This window comes from Amblyomma mixtum, chromosome 4 (assembly GCF_055824585.1).
Source record: "Amblyomma mixtum isolate Tamu chromosome 4, ASM5582458v1, whole genome shotgun sequence".
NCBI lineage: Eukaryota > Metazoa > Arthropoda > Arachnida > Ixodida > Ixodidae > Amblyomma > Amblyomma mixtum.
In genome coordinates, this window is record NC_143015.1 from 73,086,293 (window position 1) to 73,100,051 (window position 13,759).

The following is a 13,759-nucleotide window of genomic DNA, read 5'->3' on the forward strand; positions in this document are numbered from 1 at the left end:
GCAAGTTCATATCCGAAGAAAGTGCAATTGGTCAACTTCGGATATTTATACAAACATGCAATCGCTGAACGAGCGTGCTACGCGTGTTTATGGATGGAAATGCCATTAACAACCGAAGTATTTTTATCCTTACGCAACCGTTTAGCTGCCCTGCTCGTATTCAATTTGCACGCGATAGTAAGCACTACTTTTCGGCATCGAACAGAGCCACTCTTTTTTTACTTCAAGAGTTGTCAGTATTGACCGGTTTAGATCGCGTGTGTAGTGCTGTTCTGCTGACCTGTCTTCCAGAGAGCCACCCATCATATCGAGACAGAAAAGAATCTTCGGGTTATCCGGTTCACCCCGCTTCACGTCTCTGAGCGGTTCGACAGCACATGGCAGCGGTTTCTTGAAGCCCAGAAATTCCTCCAGTGTCTACAGTGCGGCGACCTCCGGATCAGACATCGCGTCGATGGACGTCCGAGACAAACTTGCATGGACAAGAATGACACAGGCATCAAGACTGAGCACGTTCTGGACCAGCACAAATATGCAGTGTCTGTGCTCTAGGAACACTAGGAACACTTTTCTTATTTAAAAAACCCGCGAAACAGCAGCTCGAAGCCGAGCGAAATTATCGGGCACGACATACCACAAGCATTTGTTCCAATCGTTTAGAACTTTTCAGCACTCGAACCTTTCGATCCGCTGATCCTTTTCTTGTCACAATTCACACATGGAGCCGAAGGTATCTCGATGCATTCATCACTGTAGCTGCATCGTCAATGATTTGAAAATCGTCTCGCCGTAATCGTCTTGTTTCACTGTTTTGAAAGTTTTTTTCCGGGGCCGAACCTTGTCATTTGTCTCGAGGGAAAACTGGCGGCGCTACCCTTCATCCACCATAGGGTTATAGAGGCTAGAAGGTTTGACTAGTGTCGTGAACGCGCCAGCGGAGAGGAAATGGTTTGCAATGACGGCTCACAGATGGCGCTGCCGCTAGCAGGTGTGTTGCGCGCGCGCTCGGCAGCAATGCCGGGAAACGCGTTTCGCTGCGCGCATCTCGCTGTAACGGCTGCGATATTCGTCCGGCGAAAGCATAAAATATAATACGAGTGTCGATATATGTTCTGCGGTGCATGCGGCGTCGGTCAGCAGCGGTATTCTCAGCAAACCACTTTCGAAGCTACTGCTTCAGGTGGACACAGAGTGTTGAAGCCGCGAGCAGTTATATTTTTGGTTTTTTATGCTTTGGTTGACCCATTTTCGCGGAAAAAGGAACAAAGAAAAGCTGTGCAAGAAGACAGCGACGAAGGGAAAGGAACTAGCACAACACGACATGCGCAAAAGCAAGAAAGGCTCGTCATCCAAGAGATTGAGCTTGTCTCGTGTAACGACCGAGCGAAATTCCGGCCTCACGTGTGGAAGGCACCACTCGCGGATGGTCGTTACAGCCCTAAATGCGATAATGTAATCACATAAATAAGGGAACAGAACACATTAACGTAATGTTTGTTTACAGGAACATTTCACTGATGCAGTTTCACTGGCACCGCCTCAGTTTGAGCAGATTTTGCTTCTCGCGATTGGACGCCTTATCTTTGCTCATTACCTTAGTAAAAAATGCCACCTCGTCAATACATATAACTTAATCACATCCCTTGTAAGAGTGCGGGAGTGCTCGCTGCAGCCAACTTCTTGGAGTTCATGCCGTTGTAGAAAATGTAAAAAAGACATCATGCTACCAGCATGCAGCTCGATCGTTTCTGTTGAAAAAGGCACTGAATGCATTTTCTAGTGTATAGTTATTAACACTTCTATCCGTTTTGAAGCGTTCAACAAACCTCCATGGTCAGCCTGCCTCGTCAGTGAGGCATTCTCATTTTTATCAGCCTGTAGGGGCAAAATACCCAGACAACACCAAAGATCCGTAGGACGTCCCAAAAATGTACGCACGTCCCACATCCCTAACAGGACGTCCCTGGGACATCCGTATGAAGTCCGCACTAGGATTATCCCGGGAACAGTCGCGGCTCGAACGTTACACGGGCATGACGTCCGTATAAAAGCCGTGGTGGGATCATCCTGAAAACAGTCGCAGATCGGTTGTTATAAGGAAGTGTTTATATTCAGAGGGTCTGAACCGTGCTGATGGCTCGAGTGACACGCTCCACTGTCCTTTTCCGACGTCTTTGGCTAGCGGGCTTGATACAGCTTTTTAGAACAAGTAAACAATAATCCATACGATGTATAAGCGCAAGATGTCACAAAGTAATACACAACCCAGTTCTTATTTTTTCAGAGCCAAAAAACCGTTAAAAGCAGAGGGCCATTAGCTGAATACAGAAACCCTAAACTTTAAAACTTCGAAATTAGGGAAGAGCGACCTAATTACTCTAACTGAACCTGGCTAAAATAGTCTAATTCCCGTTTTGTTATAGCTATCGAGGGTGAGCTTACACTCTTCTCCAAGATCACAACATAACCACCTTGACGCCAATTGTATTCCCGCCTTCGACCATAACAGCCACTGACGATGACAGTGACACCACAGCAAAAACAACTGGCCACTTTTTCGTGCTCTTAGAGCAGTGATCATGAAACTTAATAACACACATCTTTTTTTGCAGTTATTTTTTGGTTTATTTAGGATCACAGTTTTATTTTTGTCTTAGGTGCATGTTGCTTAAAAAGGCTCTTTGCTCATTAGCTCAATGGCACCACCATCGTCATCGCACTACTGAAACCATAGAAACTCTATGACTGAAACAATAATGCAAGTTATATTTGCTTAGCTTGGTGGTTTGAGGCGTGTATTAGCCAGTTTTCCGTTTTTTGGACCAAAATTTCAGGTAATTATTGACTTTCTTACTGCATGTTGGTTGCGTAACGAGTAATTTTTTTACGTATTCAGCAAGGTTCCAGCAGCGGGAAACACGGATGGCACATGCGGCAAGTGAAAGTAAGTGGCAGTCGGTAGTCCTCGCCTGGTGTGTGAGCCGTGTAGCGTGATTTCTAGCTTTTGAAGTAATTTTAGCGGCGGTATTAAAGTTCAGTGACTGATGCTGGCTCAACATGAGCAGAAGCTTACTGGGGGCCAGTATATTAATCTGGTGACAGCTTAATGACTACGGTGCCGAGGAGTACTGCTTACAGGCGTGCACGCCGAGAGGCACGTCGTGATATTGAGCTGCTGCTGGCGATGGTGTTGCATACGACCCTTCTTAATCTGATCCGTGTGCTGCTGCAAAGTCGCAAGAGCAACTAGATCCTAGCTCGTCGCATGTTCCGTGCCTTCAACATTCGACTGAATATGCGCCTAAAGGGGCTGTTTTAATTTTGTGTTCTGTTTATAACTGTTGCATGCGCACAGTTTTCTTTTATTGGTTTGTTACCTAGATATATATAGTATTGAAGAGAACTATTGCAATTTCATTTGAACTACATGTGTTGTTTGGGCCTTTTGCACCCAAAAAATGAGGTCATGCATGTTTTTATATATGAATTTTTTGCTGGCGAGAGCCAAATCTGCCCCTGTGTCATATGGATGGCTCATAATGAAGGGCGTATGCATGTTTAATTGTACCACCTAGGGATACCTCACACCAGCATGCCAGCTGTCTTCAATATGATAAAAACTGACTATAGCAATAGAGTTCCCCACTGTTAACTTGAGAAATCCTGATTTTATTTTCTTGGTCTGATTTCGTACCTAATTCTGTTTTGATCTAGAGAAATCACATGACTGTGCAAGATGGAGACACTGCAAGAGAAAAGACATCTCGCATTCTGCGAAGTATTCTAACATCTGAACTGGCTTCTAGCTACAGCTGGTATGGTGCCAAGGGAAGAACAGGCTCTGTGAGCTGAATATATGCAAAATCATGTGCAGTATGTATTATTTGGAGGAAGCTATTTCAAATCTTAAAGGAGCACAGATATAAAATTTTAAACTCAATAAGTGATCCTATCTGTGTCCTGGGCACAAAGGGTTTTACTATTCCAAATTCTCTGATTTCACTGATTCCACATGCCGAAAATCATTGACAGAGGAGCTGTTAGCCAATACTGACATCTATCATCTATATGTGGACTGGTTGGCAGAGTCACTAGCAAAACATCGGGTAAGTCCTAACCATGCCATCACATGATGCCATAATGGACTCCAGCACTGGCATTGACCTGACAGAGACCAAAAGTACTCATATAAAACAGTTTAACTGTTCACACTGCGGACTAGATATTTAGGCTCATTTCCATGATTAATAGGCTTTTACGTCTCATTAAAAGCAGAAAAATGAACACCCCAAAACACTGTGTCTATATCCATTTAAGACTTTGAATATAAATCAGGTCACAGAATCAATATCTACATTAAGTGTTTATAATTGAATTTGTAGGTTTTGGTAGGATTGCGTCAAGACCAGTGATATTGCTTCGAAAAAAAATGGCAAATTTTCATTGCTTGTTCTCAGTCTGCACATTCACGCACTTCACAACTAGCCACATGGATTTTTGTTGTCATCTGGTTCATTGGCTCATTGCTGCAGTGCCATGAATGTTACCACAGGTTAGAACAAGCTAGAATTACAGCTTTCATAGTGTGCATTTGGGATTGTTTTCATACTGCCTGCACAAAAGGCATGGTCCGGCAATGGAATTGGTAATAAGATGTGTTGAAATATGCCATCCTTTGTTACTCAAGCCCATGCCCTTTGCCTGCTGGTTCGAAATTAAGGAAATGCAGTAAAGTTTGGGTACAAAAATTTTTAGAGGTGAGATATATATTTTATAAAAAATACATAACATATATATACTCTTATTCGTATATAGGTCGCCTAACTGACCAGCAGACCAAATCAGGCACAGCAAACTACGCTGAAAGAAATCGAAAAGGTAGCCATGTCATGGATTCAGCATGCAACTGAACGGGTAATGCGCAAGAAAACTGGCGAACAAAGCTGTGCTCCTGAGCAAAACTGAATGGTGAGTGTGTTGCTAGTGTGCTACATTTTTTGTTGATATTAACATCTTGGGTCGAGGATTTTTCATTCGAAACTGTTGATATTTTTCCTATGACACTGTGCTGAGAGGTGATTGATTTTGAGAGAGCACAGAATTCAGTAGATTATTTCAATAGATACTGTGAAAACTTCTGCATGTCAGCCTGTGTAGTTAAGTAGTATCATGAAATGTATCTTTAAGTTAACTTGGGTATTCGTAGCCTGCTAAGTCCTCACGCACCTCTCTTTACTTGGCCGTCTGTTTGTGATGGTTTTACTCCTGGAAGTATGTACATTTACTTGTGCAAGGATTAATTCCTTGCCGCAAGTACCATTTGGTGCCAACACCATGTGAAGGTGCTGCAATTTGTATATTGTGCTGCAAGTTTTTTTTTTTTTTCAAATGCAGTCAGTGATTGAAAAAAAAGGTGAACTGAAAGAAGTGTCTTTATGTATTGGGTCTTTTTTGTCTTCCTTCCCGATGCCGCGGTGGCTCAATGGTTATGATGCTCGGCTGCTGACCCGAAAGACGCGGGTTCGATCCCAGCCGCGGCGGTTGAATTTCTTTGGAGGAGAAATTCGAGGCCCGTGTACTGTGCGATGTCAGTGCACGTTAAAGAACCCCAGGTGGTCGAAATTTCCGGAGCCCTCCACTACGGCATCTCTCATAGCCTTAGTCACTTTGGTACGTTAAACCCCATAAACCAAACCATCTTCCTTCCAACAAGGCAGCCTATTTCAGCATTGGCCCAGGTGGCAGGATTTCTGCTTTACATGTATACATGACTTCTTTTCGATGACACTATAGCAGAACCGAAAAGAAGACTGCCTAGAATGAGAAGCCAAGCATTATCTTGAAAACGTGTCACTTTATTGATACCTAGCAGTTGTAGTATACTTAAGTGTCTAGAAATGCGATGCTTTGTGCATGAACAATTTTTTTTTCTGTGACCAAGCTGGGCATTTTGTTGCCCATCTGAAATTTGCTTGTATCGAGCTATACTTGCTGTTTTGGTCTCTAGTCCCACTATGCTTGTGTAAATTTGTTCCTGACTGCTACTACTAGAGTTATTTTTCACCCCCATAGTGTGTTTGTATTGCTGTTCCAGCAAAAAAAAAAAGAGGATATGTGGATTTTAATGACTTTTATTCTCTATGTAAGAGACAACCAAAGTTCCTGTGGCTTGTAGCGGGGTCTTATAACTTGTTAATGTTAATATCATACTATATGCAGCGTATTTTAGATTTTTTTTCTTCTGGCCGTGCTAGTTGCCGTAAAGCCTATCTACTCCTTATGCACACTTATATGTGCTTTTTATTGCTAGTCCTGTGCTTACTGAAATGTGATTCTGAATGGTAGTGCTTGTGTCAATATTTTAACCTCTGATCTGTGTGCATGTATTGCTGTTATAGCGAAAAAAAGGCTCATTTGTGATTTAATATTCTTTATTATTTTGAGGGAGACAAGTATGGTTCCTGTACCTTGTAGCAGTCAGACAACCTGTCATTCCACATGCAGCTTGACTGAAATGTTTATCTTCTGACCATGCTAATTGCCGTGAAGGCCACCTACTACTTATGCACAGCTATATGCCTGCTTTTATCTCTAGTTGCATGCTTGCTGAAATTTGATCCTGACAGATAGTGCTTATGTTATTATTCTAATTTGTAATCTGTGTAGTTGGGTTGTATTGCTGTTATAGCAAGAAAGGGTCATTTGTGTTTTAAGAACATTGATTATTCTAAATAAGACAAATAGTTCCTATGCCTTATTGCAGTCACATAATTTTCTTCATTTTAGCTATGCTACGTGCAGTGTGATAGAGATTTTTTCACCTCTGCTGCATATGCTTGTACTGTTGTTTCAGTAAAAAAAAGTTGCATTTGTGTCTTTAGTTTGGTTTTTGGCGTTTTACATCCCAAAGCGACCCAGGCTATAAGGGATGCCATAGTGGAGGGCTCCAGATAATTTCGACTACCTGGAGTCCTCTAGCATGCACTGACATCGCACAGTACACTGGCCTCTCAACTTCTCACCTCCTTCGAAATGGGACTGCAATGGCTGGGATCAAACCCGCGTCTTTTGGGTCAGCAGCCGAGCACCATCTGACCAATGAGGCACTGAGTGGCATATTTGTGTTTTGTTGCGTTCATTATTTATGAGACAGTCATATAATATTCATGCCTTACAGTATGCCGCTACTGTTTGTTTTAATGTCATGCCCTTTGCAGTGCAATTAATATTTTTTGTTCTGACCAAGATAATCATCCCGAAGCCTGTTTAGACCTTACATGACTTATATGACTGCTGCTTTAGCCGTATAGTTATTTTGCATCTCTCTATTTTGCAACTCTGCATCTGGGGTTGGCTTGGCTACTTATTGTATCGGAATCCTACTGCTTCAAGTTTGAAAATGTGATAATGTTGGCTCATACTAACCTGACAAGCTAAACATAATTAATGAAGCCTATTACACACATTGCAAAGCAAGGTCTATGTGCACACCATCCATGAACTTGCTCTTAATAACGAGAAATGGCTGAGAGGAGCTGTTAAAGCTGTGTTAGTGCTTCCTTTATGTGAGTTCTGTTTCATGTTCTGTTAAAAATAAAATTCAGCTGTGAATCAGCATTCGGCCTGATCATCAGCATGCCCCATATATTTGAATAAAACTATTGTAGCCAAAGCTTTGTGTTTTAAATCGCTCTGCAGCATAATCCAGGCCTGTGTTCTAACTTTGTGTCGTTTTTACTATAGCATCGCTCTCAGCCATATGCAGTTGGCCGAAATGCCAGAAGCGGAAGCTGGTTCTGTTGCGGCTATGAGGCACTGCTTCTGCTTTTGGTATTTTGGTCAGTCATGCGTGACCAGTAGCGACACTTTTGAAAAGGACACGAGGTTATATTGGGTCCTGGCCAAGGAAAAAATTAAAATAGTAACGTCCTGTTGCAGTCCTGCGAAGGTCCCAAAAATGTACTTGTCAGACATCCGAAGGACTTCTTTCGGCGTTTCACTTCGGATGTTTTCAGGATTTTTTCGGGACATCCGCGGGATGTGCGTAAAGTCCTGCCGCGGACTTCCCAAGGACGTCCTTAGGATGTAGGTGTGTTGTCTGGGAAAGGCACTGTAAAAGAATGATTCGAGCTCTTTGACAACAGAGAATGTTTGCAGCTTTTAGATTTTTAGCCTGTAGCGAGCCGCCTGTTTAGCATTAGTACATGAAAATAATGCCCAAATCCATGCAACTGACAATAAAGATGATGAAGAAATATTTACCCTCTGTTGTTGTTGTCACCATGCACTTTTTGCTGTATAAACTTCCCTGCTTGACATCTGTTTTTTGCAGGAGTGATTTTGTAAGATCCTCTTGTTGACGCACAAATGGCACCAGAACATGTAATTAAACTTAAAGGGGCTGCGAAACACTGCTTGGGGGGATACCGGCTATACTTCAGGTGGGTTGTTTATGTCACACAGATGCTGACTTAAAAAGAATTACAGGAATTGATGCACAGGAACGGGAGTTATTCAGTGAAGAAATTTCAAAATACAAGCAAACAAAACGCTGCCCTCAACTCGATTTTGGCGGGGCTTCCCACTCCTATTTCGCTCTCCCATGACGCCACCTGGTGCAACCAATCAAAACAGCCAGCCAGAGCACGTCGCGGAAGTTTGTACTCCGTGGTTGCCTGCTCTCTCTAACTCGTTCTTGCTGAGACTAGCAGCGTCGTTTCCATGCCAGAGCGCCCCTGGTGGTGTATTTTTATTTTACTTGCTTTGCAGGGCTTTTATCTAAGACAAACAAGTTGTTTTTGTTGATCTAATATAAAACGCCGACAGGTGACAAAATGTGTCTCTATTTATTCACACAATTTGTAGTATATTTACTGTTTGTCCGATCATCAAGCTCGCGCCAGGTGATGTCATATCCGCTGCAAAAAACCCGCCACTGTGTGGCGACACCATCAGAGCCATGAAGTTGTTTTTGGGAGGACATTAAAATATTAAAAAACGGAATATACGCGGTATTACCGACGCTAATAGCACCATTATAACTCACTGTATGCAATCAACAGGCAAAACAGTTGACTAAAATTGTGTTTCTGGGCCCCTTTAAACTTGAGGCAAGAAGGAGGGCTTCTTCTGCTTCAAGCACAGTTCTTACAGTTCCTTCGGAAACCTGTTTCCCTCCGAGAAATGCCTTGAAGGAGACATCCTTCTTTTGACTGAGGCTGAAAAGAACCGCTCTGTCCGAGCGCACTGTTCCAGTGCACGCCTCCAGGTGTGTGAGCGCATATACGGTGCCTTCGAAGTTTTCGAAATGGTGTAATGACCACTTGGCTGACGGAGTCTTAAGATGATTCAAATTATCCTCATCAATGCTTGGCGAGCCGCAATCGTTGCTTTCTAGTTCATCTTGTAAAGCTGTTGTCGAGCATGGGCTCTCTTCCCTCCTTTTTTTTCGCCTTGTACCCTGCAGCTTTGTAGACGCTTCCCTTTTGCGAGGCGCACATTCGACCGGGACCGCCTTGCTTAGGTATTTAGGGGCATTTGGCAGTATTGTAGGCACTGCATCACTTGCGAGCGCCGGCACTCCACACTTCTTTCCCGCCCACAATGTGCACGTACTCACGGAGAATATAGCGGTCCTCGAAATGCAGTTCACATACAGCACATTTGCTATCCAACGGCTTGTGGGCGCGATGTAGATTCTTTTCCCACAGCTTCTTACGGGCTTCGTCCTTTGGCACGCTGAACAAGGAGAGTTTTCGAGTGGCTTCCACACCAGCGTAACCGGTGCGACAGCCAGGCGCGTAGCAGTGCCGATGCCGGTCCTTCGGCATATTAAACACCTCACAATCTCAGCCAATCTCAGTGAAGAATTTCATTGCAAAACACAACAAACAACGCTTCGCACTCACTCCACCATCAGCACATCTCTCCGAGTGGGACCCGGCGCGGCCGGCGCTTCCCAATCCACCTCGACCGCAGCGCCCCCGCATAGCTTTCCGCGCGCGGAGCGTCATTCGAAAGCATGCGCGTCAGCGCGGGTCGCGGCACTCAACCTATTCTAGTATACTCTACCACGGCTGAATCGAATGCAGCTTTTGTCTGAAATACCAGTGTTGTCGCTTCGGCGGACGCGGTTTTGCACCGCACATTTCGATCTCTACTTCCGTCTGTTGTCTGCACATGGCAGCGCTTGTCAATCGGCTCAAGTGTGACGCCTTCACTCTCCAAATTAAATTTTGCGTCAACCTTTCACGGCATACATCGCACGCCGGAGGTCCGCGGGTTCACTTCTCACCTAGTACGGCTCTGCTGGAGCCCCAATGTACTTTTGATGATATGAATTTTCATAGCGCAAAGGCATCCGCGGCTAAATAGCGCCATGGCCCAAGGTGCTTTCTTCTATTCTAGGTGGGATCAAAGGCCCATTTTCCAAGCATTTCACCCTAAAGAAGCCGAGCACCAGGCAGGGGAAAGCTGTACCCATTGTATCACCAGTGGGTACCCGGCGGCATTGGGGATCGAACCCCGCACCTCCCGCATGCGAGGCGGATGCTCAAACGACTATAGGCCACCGCTGCAGTCTATATCCCCCAATGTTCTTTCATTTCCATTAAATTTTCTTTTGATTCTAATGTCTTATGACGTCATATGAGTGAAGACGTCACAGGGGACCATCTTCCGGCGATACATTTTGCGGACACTTCCAGCGTCAACATAGCCTTCTAAAGCTTTCCCATTAGTAAGATGCAGCTAAAAAGAATATCTCCTCGAAGTCTACAAGATGTCAAGGAAAACCTCTCGTAGTTGACGGATAGTGTCGCATTAGTCTAGGTAACAGAGGTCTTCAGGACATCGGACGGCTATATAAAATCTTGGCTATACTTCTTTAAGATGTCATAACGTCTTGGTGTAGATGACTTCGAGATTTCTACAAGCACTTTTTGTGTTTTGTGGACATGGCCGATTCACTGTCAGGCCTGAGCTCGTTTGGCATGCGTGACATTTACACACTATGCCAAGAATTTCAAGTTTCACGTGTAATACAGAAATGGAAGCTATCAGATTCTGCTCAAATTGCTCACAGAGGTTGACACCACTGCCCAGACAACCTGCACGCCGTGTTGGACTTTATCCCCTTAATGTTTTTCAGTCTGATGAATTACGGACGACCGATCACTACAAGAATCCATCTTTTATCGGCCTGGTGGCAAGCGAATTGTTGGAATTCCCAATGTTTCCCACACGCCAAATAAATTGAAGGCACGAGAACAACTGGTAGACACCGAGAACTATCGGAAAACATCCAGCTTATTTTTTCGTTATTTACTCATTATGCCTAACCTTTGTACTTGAACGCTGTTCTCATTGCCTCTCAATGCATACTTTCCCAATATTCCAGCACTTTCTTGCTAAAGTACATTGCTCCCCAATTTAGTTTGCCGTTTAGTCGGCATTCATAATTTTCTTCTGCAGAGTGGTTGATGTGTCCACCGGCAATGTGAGCCAGTTATGAGTCTTTCCCGAAATCCAGTGAAGGGTATAGAAAAGGAATAAGGCTAGACTGGGAACTGGACTGTTTAATCTTATTCGCAGTATAAACACTTTCTTGGTTTTGAGGAAGGGAAGGCACATAACTGGCTCATTTTGTACACCTTGTTATGAGCTAAGCAGACGCTGATATCTTCGGTGCTATTTAATAAAGCCATGAAATAAACGAAATTCTTTAAATGCTTCACAAAGTAAGAAGTTTCTCATGTATGCATCACATGCACAGGGCTGACTAGGAATCTGCCTGCATGATAGTGAAGCTGCACAGTATTTCACACGTAACTTCATTTGGGCACATATGACAAGCTTTATTAGCAAAGAAATCAAAACACTCCAAAATCACTGCCACTGATAAATGAAGGAGAACAAAGCACCGCTTACAAGACAAACAGCACAAAAATTATAACATGTTCTTATATCCTTACAAACTCTACAGTATTTCCACTTTGCCAACCGACTTAAGATGATCCAATTAAGAAAGCTTAGACATTTAACTCCGGGTTTGAGTTCTATGCTCTCCATACCTCTTACCCACCGCGATGGCTCAGTGGTTAGGGCGCTCGGTTACATATCCGGACTTCCTGGGTTCGAACTCGGCCACATTTTGATGGGGGCAAATCGCTGGAGGCACCATGCCATGTCAGTGCACGCTAAAGAACCCCAGGTGGTCTAAACTATTCCACAGCCCTACATTACACACCTCTTTCTTCGTTTCCTCTTTCTCCCCATCCCTTTTCTCTTCCCTTATGGTGCGGTTCAGGTGTCCATTGAGATGCGAGACAGATATACTGGGCCATTTGCTTTCCTCAAAAACCAATTTTTTTTTCTTTTCATATCTCTCCTCGCTCTGCAACACTGAAGCATCCTCACTAACACATGTTATATAAAAGCTGTGCCATAATTGTCTTCTTGTGATCAAGGCAAGGGAAGCAATAACCGTAGCTGTGGACAATGTCATCTGTCGCCTTCTCATAAGCATATCCCTCTTTTCAGAATTCTTTCGAAATTCTGCCTCTGGAACCTGATGAAAGTCAAAAATCGACTTTTTTGGAATCACCAGCCCTCAGCGAGACTTGCAGTTTACCAGCTTTGCATCTGGCTTGTCAATGATCTTAGCTGTTTCACTGAGACCAATCCTATATGGTGCACATCACATGAGCTTTAGCAACTTGTGGCACATGAAGCTCATCACATAGTACACTAGGCAGTCAATTCCCTATGAGCGAGCATTAACATAGTCGAATGCGTGTTCATATTCGATGTAACTTGAGACGAAAAAAGTGAGTTTCGCATTCAATGCTACACTTTTGCTTTGCTCTGGCTTGCTGTCTTTAAAGGGGCACCACGATGCTTTCTTCAGTGCCAAATAATATATTAAATAAATTCACCACGCATTCCACAGATCAGTGAAATATGGATTATAAAAATTGGAGGATGCAGATGAAAGTTAGTTCACTTTGAAACTTTAAATAAAAAGACCAGACGAAAAAGACCAGACCAGGCATTTTACTTGCCCATTTCATTCGCCCAGTACTGATAATGGGCACTACCAATAGGAGCACGCTGAGCTCATGCAAGGTCAATCACACTCAGACGGAACACGGCTCCGCATGGCCACGCACCTGCAGAGTGCCATTGCCTCTAAGCCGTGCATGAATCAATGCAGAGTGGTGCACAAGAGGGACCTCGACGTGGTGCTTCGTGTCATCTGCCCCTTTGCATGGGTTTGCCACTGGCTTCGTCGCAATGGTGCTCCGCGTGTGCGCAGCCACACGGAGCCGTGTTCCCTCTAAGTGTGACTGACTATGTACATCAAAAAAGAAGCTCAAATTTAGCAAGCTTAGGATGGGCAACAGTTCTCCGACAAACGGAAGAGACTCCAAATGGCAGCACATCGGAAGCTGGAAGAAGCACTGCTTTGATCAATTGCGGACCCGTGAAATTCACAGCTGCCCTTGAGCGGACTTCTCATCTACGCACAAGCAGAAAAGTACGCCCTAATGATGGACATCAGAGGCTTCAGTGCACCAGAACGGTGGTTTGACCGCTTCAAGAAGAGGCATAATTTGGCCTTCCACAGTGTCTGCGGCGAGAAAGGTGCTGTGGATGCAAGCGTGGAGATCGATTGGAGACTGAGCTTCCGAGGCGCCACACTACTTATGTGCCCTGTAACGTATTTTATGCCGATGAGACAGCACTTATCTATGAGGCC

General features: G+C 44.1%; 1 protein-coding gene, 1 long non-coding RNA gene and 1 pseudogene across 5 annotated transcripts in view; 1 reads left to right on the forward strand and 2 right to left on the reverse strand.

Moving 5' to 3' along the window:
- LOC149346997 (uncharacterized) overlaps positions 1-13,759 on the reverse strand; it is a 62,823-nt gene that overhangs the window by 28,948 nt on the left and 20,116 nt on the right. Inside the window, exons 1-2 of one of the 3 annotated variants that reach the window (XM_089586823.1) lie at positions 680-896; positions 281-472 (exon numbers count right to left, since the gene is read on the reverse strand). The exons of 1 other annotated variant lie outside the window; for it this stretch is intronic. In XM_089586823.1, coding sequence (XP_089442949.1) covers positions 281-306 — 26 coding nt within the window. In that variant the 5' untranslated portion in view covers positions 307-472; positions 680-896. Of the gene's footprint in view, positions 1-280; positions 473-634; positions 897-13,759 lie in introns of those variants that run through there. One more of the 3 variants, XM_089586822.1, reaches the window with a different exon arrangement.
- On the forward strand, positions 2,763-4,627 carry LOC149346998 (uncharacterized). 2 transcript variants are annotated; one of them, XR_016292489.1, is made up of 4 exons: positions 2,763-2,834; positions 2,897-2,944; positions 3,715-3,873; positions 4,458-4,627. It is a non-coding gene; the product is annotated as an uncharacterized LOC149346998 (long non-coding RNA). The 2 variants fall into 2 exon arrangements; XR_016292490.1 differs by lacking the exon at positions 4,458-4,627 and adding an exon at positions 4,033-4,414.
- Positions 9,056-9,972, reverse strand: LOC149346999 (uncharacterized; annotated as a pseudogene).